This window comes from Empidonax traillii, unplaced genomic scaffold, assembly GCF_003031625.1.
Source record: "Empidonax traillii isolate 1590-97213 ecotype Southwest subspecies unplaced genomic scaffold, ASM303162v1 scaffold1903:size85637, whole genome shotgun sequence".
NCBI lineage: Eukaryota > Metazoa > Chordata > Aves > Passeriformes > Tyrannidae > Empidonax > Empidonax traillii.
In genome coordinates, this window is record NW_020957096.1 from 1 (window position 1) to 9,906 (window position 9,906).

The following is a 9,906-nucleotide window of genomic DNA, read 5'->3' on the forward strand; positions in this document are numbered from 1 at the left end:
TTTTTTTTTTTTTTTTTTTTTTTTTTTTTTTTTTTTTTTTTTTTTTTTTTTTTTTTTTTTTTAGAAAACAAACAAACGGTTCCAATCCCAGTTAAATACAGAACTTGAAAAGTGTTCCAGAAAAAAGTGCTGGCTAAATTACCTCTGAAAGAGAAACACAACACGGAGAGAAAGAGGGGGGACACATGATGAGAAGGGCCCTGAGAGGGGTCCCCCGTGTCCCCCTCTGCCACCCCCACCCTCACCCCCAGGTTCTCCCCCACCTACCCTGTAACAAAACCTCGTTGTCCGGTTGGCACGTCAGCAGACACTACAATGAGGTGACCGTAAAAGTGTCCTCAGGGTGTTGTTGCTCTACCATGGGTCCCAAAAACCCGCTCTTCTGGGTGGGGGCCATGACGGGGTGCCCTTGGGGTGCAAAATTGGGGTACCTGTAGTTGTCCTGCAGCTGCAGCATTGAGTCTCTCGGTACGGGGGAGATGTTCAAGTCATTGATCAAGGGACAAGCGTAGGGGCCTCGGTGGTGAGCCCGGGACATCTCCAAGGGCTCCTTCTCGCCCTTGGAGGGGTGGGTGCCGCTCGGGCTGCTCAAGTGGGGGTTCAGACACGGGGGGTCCGTCCTGCCCATGAAGTCCACCAGCATCCCGGCCCCCGCTTTGCCGTCGTACGAAGGGCTCCGGGTGCTGGCGTTGGGGGAATACCAGTATGGGGGGTTTTTGCAACTGGGGGAGTCGTAGTGCGGTTGAGGCATGGGGAGGTCGCGGCAGGCCAGGTGGGGGGCGTGCGGCAGGGCCCCCCCCTGCATGCTGTGTTTGAGCGAGTCGCAGGCCGGCAGCTTCCGGATGCTGCCCGCCCGGAGGTCCTCCTTGAAGGCCAAGGTCGGGGAGCAGTTGGGTGAGAAGGCTTTCTGCAAGCCGGCCTCGAAGACAGTCTGCTGGCCGGGGGCCGCCAGCTGGTGCGGGAGGGCAGGGAAGTGCTTGCTCTCCAAATCCGGCTGCCCCAAGCCGGGGGAGTCGCTCTGGAACCCCTGGACGAAGGTCCCGTCCGAGGGGGTGGAGGGGTTCATGGAGTAGGGGCCGGCGTAGTCGCAGGGCTCCCGCTCGCCCACCCCGAAGCCCCGGGACTGGGAGGGCAGGGGGGACATGCTGCTGTCCCCGCTGTAGTAGTCCAAGCCCAGGTCCGTGCTCTCCTGGAAGAGGGGGTTCACTGCCTGCGACTTAGTGGGGAACTTGGCCTTGCCCGTCCCCCTCTCCTTCTTGGAGGCACAAGCCCCCCGGGAACCCCGGGGTTGCCGGGGTCCCGTGTTCCTCTTGGAGGGGTACACGGAGGAGGAGGAGGAAGAGGAGGAGAAGCTCAGGTGGGAGGTGTCAAACATATCCACCTTCTTCCGTCGGCCTCGACCGGGCTTGGAGTTGCTCTGGAAAAGGACGCTCTGGTTCCAGTTGTAGCCGGGAGCAGAGGATGCCTCGTTCCAGTCCATCATCAGCTTCTCCAAGCTGGAGAGGCTGGACTGGCCCTCGCTGGAGGACGCCTCGCTGTTGGCGCGCCGGTAACCGGCCGGCTGGTTGAACTGGGTGCTGTCGGAGGAGGACTCGGAGAAGGTCTCGGAGACCGTCTGCTGCTTGGCTTTCTGCGGGGTGTAGTTGGAGATGTCCAGGATAACGTTGGGCTCGTTGAGGTGGCACTCGAAGCCCGGGTTGTAGAGCTGGCTGAAGGCTTCCGAGCTCCAATCCAACCCGCCGTAGCCCTGCCGGAAAGCCCACGGTGCGGCGCTGGGGAACTGTCGGCAGTTTTCGGGCGAGGGCTGGAAGGACGCCGACCCCTTGGGCACCATGTAGCCGCCGGGCGAGACGGTGCTGGCGCGGCTGTCGCAGCGCAGGGGGGTGTGCGCGGCGCTGGAGAACTGCCCCCCCTGCTCGGCGCTGTTGAAGAAGGCGGCTTTTCCCAGCGGCAAACTGGGCCCGGCCGTCGGCGGCGCGTACCCGGCGCTGTGGGCGCTGCTGGGCGAGGACGGGAGGCTGCTGCCGCTGCCGTAGGCGAAGCTGCAGTCCTTGCTGTTGGGACAGTCCTGGGCCGGTGGGTACTGCTTTCCTGGTGGGAACACGCTGGTGGGCGCCACGCTCTGCCCGGCGCTGCCGTAGCTGCCGTAAGGGGAGTAGCTGGGGGTGCCGCTGGCTGCCGGGTGAGCTGTGGGCGACCGGGACACGGCTGATGGTGGTGCCAGTTTGGGGAAGGACTCGGCGCCCCGGCACTCTGACGACCCTTGGGTCACCCCGTAGCCGGCGGCGGTGCGGCCAGGTGGGAATGCCGGCCGGCCCTGCATCGCTGCGTGAAAGGCGGCTTCGGCTCCAGGGGTGGCCGTTGCCACCTTGCCACCCCTGGCGGTGTAGGCGGCCATGCCCCGCTGGCCAGGCAGCGCGGCCGGGGGGGCCGTGTAGGCGGCCGCTGATTTACGGGACTCGGAGCGGGACGCGGAGAGGGCGAAGTCCAGCAGGTCAGAGGAGTCGTCCGAGTCCAGCAAGGAGCGGAAGTATCCGGTGAAGAGGCTGTGCCGCTCCGGACCAGCCTCTGTCTGCGAGGACGGCGCGCTCCCGGCGTAGAAGCCGGCGCGGCCGGAGGAGCCTGACTCCAGCCCCGCGGCGTGGAAGGGTCTCGCCTCGGCCCCTTGGTAGCCACCGTTGCGTCCGGTCTGGCCGCTGGGGTGGCCGTGGTGGGGGGCCCACGGGCTGCCCTTCTCCCCACCGCCCCACTCTCCGGCGGGGCCGTCACCGAAGCTCTGCCCGGAGTTGGGTTCGGGGAAGAGCGCCCCGTTCTTGCGCGCCCGCCGCTTCCGCTTGGGTTTCCCCACAGGATCGGGCTCTGGCCGGCCACGCTTGCGTGGGTGCACAGGGTCAGCGTGGAGGGCCGTGGGGGCTTTCTTCTTCTTCCCGATGCCCTCGAAGAAGTCGCTGAAGGAGCAGCGTGCGGCACGGGCTGCGTGGCCCCCGCCGCGCCCACCAAAGCCCCCCGCCTTGCCGCCGCGCCGGCGGAAGCCCTGGACGCGGTGCAGGAAGTGGGAGATGCTCTGGGTGTCGGGGGCTTGGTGGATGGACTCGGGCTCGCTGGGGGTCCAGCAGCGGGGTGGCGAGCAGCGCCCCGAGCACTGGCTCTGCCGGTTGAGGAAGGCCAGCTTGGCCAACACGTCCGAGTAGTCGGCTTTGCTGTCGTTGGTGTCGGCGATGTAGGAGGGCTGGGGCGACGCCAGCTTCTGCTTCCTCCTCCTTCTCTTCTTCACCTCGGGAGTGGGCTCCTTGGGCTTGGCCTGGCCCAGCAGCAGGTTTTTGGGAGGCCGGCCCCGCTTGCGCTTCAGGATGATGGGCATCTCTCCAGGGGGGAAGACCACCACCACATTGCGCCCGTTGTTCTTCATCTTGAGCAGCGGCGTGGGCTCCATGGAGGTGCTGGCCGCCAGCTCCTTCCCCTCCAGGTTCAAGTTGCTGCTGAGCGACGACACCTTGTAGGTGGTCTTGTTCCTCCTCCCCAGGGACACGGGGATCTTGGCCATCTTCACCACCATCTTCCTCACCCCTCGGCACTTGCTCTTCTTCCCCGCCACGGGGGCCTTGGGCATCTCGTCGGGGTCCAGCGTGGCGGGCGGTGGCGGCGGCGGTGGGGGGCTCAGCAGCGGGGTGTCAGGCTCCTCAGGCTCGGGGGGCACCTCAGCGGGCAGGGCGAGGGGGGACAGGACGCGGGTTTCAGGGGTGACGTCCACCCGGCGCCCTCGCCCCGCCCTCCTCCGGCGGCACAGCATCTTTGGCTTGTCTGTCCGGCGCAGGGCGTACTTGCGGTGGTCCTCGCCGCACCGCCCGGCCCCCCGGCCCCCGCAGGGACCCCGCTTCACCATCGTGCTCAGGGGGCACCCCCCGAGCCGGGGCTGCAGCCCGTGGGGCCGCAGCGGGTCCCCGGTGCCCGGCTGTGCCTCCAGCAGCTCCGAGACGGTTCCCAGCGGCTGCGGCTCCAGCAGCGAGGGCTCGGTGGGCAGCAGTGGGGGCTCCAGCGCTCCAGGCAGTGGCTCCAGGGTTTGCAGCCCCAGTGGCTCCGCCAGCGGCTCCAGCGACTGCAGCTCCAGCGACTCGGACAGGGGCTCCAGCGACTGCAGCTCCAGCGACTCAGAGAGCGGCTCCAGCGACTGCAGCCCCAACGGCTCCAGGTTTTGCAGCTCCAGCGACTCTGGCAGAGGCTCCAGGCTCTGCGAATCGAGCAGCTGGGGCTGCGACTCCAGGGACTGGGAATCCAACAGCCGGGATTGGGAGTCCAGCTCTTGCGCTGGCAGCAACTGGGGCTGGGGCTCCATCGCCTGCGACTCCAGCAGCTGCGTCCCTGGGCACGCCAGGGAGGCCAGCTCGTTCAGGATGTCCGCCTCGGCCAGCTCCGAGTAATCGCCGGCATCAGGCTGGGAGCAACTGGCTTCCTCTGCCGGTGCTTTGGAGACCCCCCCTACGCCCCCACTGTGTCCGGGGGGCTGCGGGGCACTCCCCCCGCCTCCATCAGCTTCTCCATCGCGCGCCGGGGGCCGAGGGTGCCGCGGCGGGTCGGACTTGAGGAGCACCCCCCGCTCCTCGGGGCTGCGGATGCTGTTGGCCAGGGAGGGCGAGGAGAAGAAGCTGTACTGGAGGTCGCGGTCGGCGGGCAGGAGGCGGCTGTCCTCGTGGCCCCCGCCGCCGCCGCGGAGGCTGCCGCAGTCCAGGTGCACCCCGCTGTTCTTGAGGTCCTCGGAGAGGCGGTTGAGGTCCTTCATGATGTCGATGAGCTGCACCACGGGGTGGAGGTTGATGTGCCCGTTGCCGCACTTGCTCCGGAGCAAGGCGAGGATGCTGTCGACGTTGCAGCGGCCCGAGGCCAGCGTCGCGTTGGGGAAGGTTTTGGGCGCCCGGTCGTGGGCGGGTGCCTCCTCCGCGCTGCCCCCCAGGATCCGGGGCTCCCCGGCACAGCCCAGCAGCTCCTCCGCCGCCTTGGTGCCGCCGTGGACGCTCTGGCAGCGGTCGGCCGGGTCGCCGTGCAGCAGCGAGCCCGCCTGGTGCTCCCGGCCAAGCGTGGGGCACGACCCCTCAGGGAAGCTGAGCACGCTGCAGGATAACGCCTTCTCGGCCGGGCAGGCTGGGGGCCGCTGCGCCGGGTGTCCCGGGGGGTAGAATTTGGGCTCTCGGACGTAGTCGGGCGAGCCACGCACAACGCTGGTCGTTACCACTGGGCCCGGGGGCTTCACGCGCATCCTGACCTCCTCCTCCCCCGCGTGCCGCTTGGCCAGGCAGTTGCTGACATGGGGGTCAGGGAAGGTGGCACCGGGACCTGTAGGTGGCAGAGGAGGGGACAGTGAGGCTCTGCGGGCACTGCTGGCCGAAAGCAGCCTCGCTCCATCCCTGCCGTTCTCAGGGAGGGGGCCTCACATCCGTCCCCCCCAGCTCACCCCTGCCCTGTCACCAGCAAAGACCTGACTGGCACTGTGGGAATGTGTCCCCTCTGCCTCCAGATGGGAAAAAGGGGGCCTGCCCCCTCCCCAGGTCAGGGGTCTGCCCACCGCAGCTTATAGAGGTCTGGACATCCTCCCCAGCTCAAGAGGGCTGGACACTCTCCCCACACCAGGACAACCCATGCCAGCCCCTGGCACAGAGCCCCCTCTAAGGTCTGGGCTGCCCCGTTCTGCCATGGGGCAGATTCTGGGGGGTTGGGAGGGATCGGGGGTCCAGGGCTGGGACTTACCTTCGGCTTTGCTGCTGCTCCTGCTATTGCACTTGAGCTCTCTGCAAAGGAAGGGGTTCACAGGGTTAACCCCACGTGGGGAGGGGACACCTGGGTGCCCACCACCCCTGTGCCAGTCCCTCCACGGGCCATACCGGGGGCTGATCCTCCCGAGCTCCCACGGCCGCCCATCACTGTGGCATCGGGGGTGCGGGGGGTGGGGAAAGAGGGGGGAGGCTGCCTCTGATCTGGGGGACAGAGGGGACAGGTTTACAACCCCCTCCCATCCCCACCACCACCACCAACCCCTCCGTGGGGCTGGGGGGGGTTCGGGGGGGGGTGGCGGGGGTCCTTTGGTGGCTCTGCCACTAGGTGTCCCCGGCGAGCCGCGCTCCGGACACGCGGGGGGGGGGTCTTCGCCCGAGGAGGTGGCTCAGCACATCCCACCCCCCCACATCCCACCCCGGCTCCCACCCAACCATGGGCACCCCACGCACAGCTCCAACCCCCACCCCCCCGTGGTGACACTGCCCGGTGCCAGCAGACCCCCTTCCCCCTTGCCAGGACCCTCCCTGTGTGATGCTTGCCTCAGTTTCCCCTTGCTGGCAACGGGGTACAGCGAGGGCTGGGCAGAGTGCATGGCCCAGACACCCACGGGTGGGTGCCGGGCACCGTGTGCCCACTGCAGAGCCCACCCTGTGCCCCATGGGGGGCTGCAGCCCCAAAATACCAGGCCAAGAGGCTTTCCAAAGCCACAGAGCATCCCTTCTCTGTCTCCAGGGACGCCCAGACAGGCACGGGCAGAGCACTGGCAGCAAGATGTGCTGCCAAACCCCTCCTCGGTGCACCTCACTTTTGGTGTGAGGCCCTCCCTGGTACCTGTTCCGGGGGTGTTTGCAGTGCAGGTTCACTCGGAAGCTCCTGCCGTCGCCGTCGCTGCCGGGCTGGCGGGGGCCGGAGCCCTGGGCACGCGGGAACCACTCGGCTGGCGGGCTGGCACCGTTCTCCAGTGCGAGGGGCTGGCAGGCGACCGAGCTCCCATCTGCTCGAGAGAGACCCCCGCGCGTCAGCCCGGCCGCCCCCTCCCCAGGGAGCACCCGCAGAGCCTGGGGACACCCCCTGGCGCCTCCCCCTCGAAGCCACATCCCCGGGGACACCCACGCCGTGCCCTCCGCCCCACCACGGGATGCCCAGGGTGGTGCTCTGGGGCAGGACATCCCTTTCCTCCTCACCCTAGCCGGGCCTTGAGCCAGGGGTTGCCCATATGAGGTGGGGGGCACCTCCCCACCAGGCTGTGGGGTACGCGTGTGCATCTCCGCACAGATGTTGAACACGCGTGTTCGCGCAGCTCCAACCCCCACTGCTCCCCTGCACGAGGTCGGGGCACCCACAGCCGCTGCCCATGTGGCACGGGGGCTCGAGGAGGAGCCCCTCAACCCCTCCCAGTCCCCCTGTGCCAGCATGTCTGCCTATTTTCCCTCCCCTGCTCTGGGTGTGAATCCCTGCCGGGTTGGCTCCCTCCCCCAGCACACACCCGCAGACACACACACACACACACACACACACACACACAGCCACTCGGCATGATCCAGGCTCTTCCCGGTGTCTGGATTAGCGTGACAACTTATCAACAAGGCAGGGAAAGAGAATTCAAACCTGTCAGTCCATCCCCCCCTTTCCCCTGTCTCCCCGCCAGGCTTTGGGTGCAGCGGCGCTGGCACCGCCGAGATGCGGGCACCTCGGTGTAAAGTTACACCAAGGGCGATGTGCAGCAGGAAAATATGTGCTAGAAAGACCGGTCTCCGTCTCTGCTGAGGCTGCTGGTGTGCCCAGGGAGCTGTCGGAGGGGAGGCAGGCAGGCAGGAAGGAAGCAAACGGGAGGTTTTCCAGAACAGCCGCCGGGAGCTGGTCCTCGCCGCACACGCTGCGCGCGGCTGGATGGGGGGGAGCGGGGGGTCCAGGGGTGTCAGGGGGTGCTGGGGTGCAGCCCCCCAGCTCTGCACCACAGTGCTGCCGTGTATCCACGGCACACGGAGCTGTGGATGCTTTGGGTTGCCTTTGGGATGCCCGGGAGGTCCCCACCGCGGTGTGTGGGGTCTCTGGACACCCCACTGCCCACATTCACTGCACACCCCTGGGCACATCCCCTGGCTCTTACCCCACACCACCAGTGTCCGGCTCCTGCCCTCGGCCCCACCAGGGCCACGTGTCCGGTGACACCAGGGGACCCTCCCTGTGCCAGGACTCCTCCCTCAGCCCGGCCAAACCGCCACCAACCCACACAGCGGGGACCACCTGCACCCCCACCCACCCACCCACCACAGGGCCGGGCAGTGCCCACCATCCCACCCCACCACCCACCATGGATGGCACAGGTGGGAGCCTGGCAGTGCTGGTGGGGAGGGGTCTGTGGTGGGGAGGGGGCTCAGAGGGGGCAGTGGGGTGCCCGGGGGGACAGCGGGGCGCACTGGGATGTTCACTGCGCTGCCGCGCTCACTTTCACCTCCCCGCTCAGCCCCAGGCAGCCGCCACATGTTTCCCATTAGGCTCTCCGGACCTCGCCATTCCTGGCTTCCTCGCCAGGGGTAGGGCCTTTTTCCTTCTTTTTTTTTTTTTTTTCCTTTTTTTCCCTTTTTTTTTTAAATTTTTTTTTTTTTTCCTCCTCGCTAGTTACAAAACACCAGCCGAGACCACACAGGCGAGGAGGGACAGAGGGAGAAGCAGAGATAGAGATGGGCGCCTCGGGCAGGGGAGAGGCAGCAAGGCCGGGTGCTGGGGGGCGGAGCGGGGGGGCGGTTGGAGGGGTGAGGATGAGGAGGAGGGGGGGATGAAGCGGGCGAGATTGCAGTCACCTCCGCTTCCCACCTCCTGACCCCGCAGCCCTGCAAAGATAACAGCCCCTGAAGACTGCTGACTCGCCTCGCAGAAATCCAATATCCTCGCCTGGTGAACTAATCGACTACCTGGGCTCCCACCTCCCCTGCCCGGGCTTAATCCTGCTGCTGCAAAGCTTTAATTAGTTTAACGGTTTCAGGCTTGAAGGAGGTTGGCGGCGAGAGGAATCAGAATCATGGAATGGTTTGGGTTGGAAGGGACCTTAAAGCCCATCTCGTTCCACTCCCCCTGCCATGGGCAGGGACACCTTCCACCAGCCCAGGTTGCTCCAAGCCCCGTCCAACCTCTCAGGGGGCAAAACGTCCCCCCACACTCACCCCCACCACCCAGCCAGGCCCCCCCTTGGGTGGCAGGGGTGCTGTGTGGTGGCACCATGAGGGCGCAGGGGGTTGCAAAACCCACCCCCAAGTCCCCAGAGCCTGCTGGCACCCAGCCCTGCCCCCCAGTGCTGGCACGGGGGGGACGATGGAGGGGCTGGCTTGGCACCGGCGTGGCGGCGGGGGGATGGAGGGATGGCCCTGCAGGGCACGGACATGGTTTGGTGCCCGGCTCCGAGGCCACCCAGACGTCAGGGTGGGGCCGGAGATGCCACCAGAAGACAGGCAGGCGGCAGGGACACAGCCGCCACACAGATGGGGACACGCTGGCCCGACGCCTCCCACCCCGCCGGGGCGCCGTGCCCAGCCGCCCGCGGCGACAGCAGTGGGGACGAGGGGTCCTCGGGGGTCCCTGGGCACCACAGGGTTGGGGTGGCCCTAAGTACCCCCACGTGGGTGTGCAGGGGGTCTCCAGGCACCCCCATCACCCGTGTCCTGGCTTGTGTGTGCCCTGACACATCTGGGGCATTGCAGAGGTGTCCCCCTCCCTTGTGCACACACACGAGTGGCATCGGGGGGTGCCCCACTCGTGTCCCCCAAACCTGGGGATGCTGTGGTTGTGACTGTCCCTTGCACACACGCACACACACACACACACACACACACACACACACATGGCACTGTGGAGGTTTTCCTCCCCCACTTCCACACATTTGGGGGCACCAAAGGGGTGCAGCTCCCTCACCCCCACCCCTCTCTCCTGGGGCATCGGGGAGGTTGTCCCCTCTGTGCCCCACCCCTTGCACCCCCCCACCCGCCTCCCTCTGGTCCCCTCCCAGGGCCCCGGCCCCCCCCTCCCCACGAGTCCCCCCCACAGCCCATCCTGCTCCTGCTGACACCAATGGAAAATCCCCTCCAGTGACAGCTTCCTGGCAGGCGCTTGCCGAGGGTTTCCGTGTTCCCCAGCCAGCCCCCC

The 9,906-nt window shown here is 66.9% G+C and overlaps 1 protein-coding gene across 2 annotated transcripts in view; it reads right to left on the minus strand.

Annotated features, from left to right (window-relative positions):
- Window positions 1-61: 61 nt before the first annotated feature.
- The window catches only part of AHDC1 (AT-hook DNA binding motif containing 1), a 50,933-nt gene continuing 41,088 nt past the window's right edge, over window positions 62-9,906 (minus strand). For both annotated transcript variants that reach the window (XM_027908984.1, XM_027908983.1), the window contains exons 2-5: window positions 6,598-6,760; window positions 5,740-5,780; window positions 268-5,328; window positions 62-144 (exon numbers count right to left, since the gene is read on the minus strand). In XM_027908984.1, the coding sequence (XP_027764785.1) occupies window positions 311-5,328; window positions 5,740-5,780; window positions 6,598-6,760 (5,222 nt within the window). In that variant the 3' untranslated portion in view covers window positions 62-144; window positions 268-310. The remainder of the gene's footprint in view (window positions 145-267; window positions 5,329-5,739; window positions 5,781-6,597; window positions 6,761-9,906) is intronic.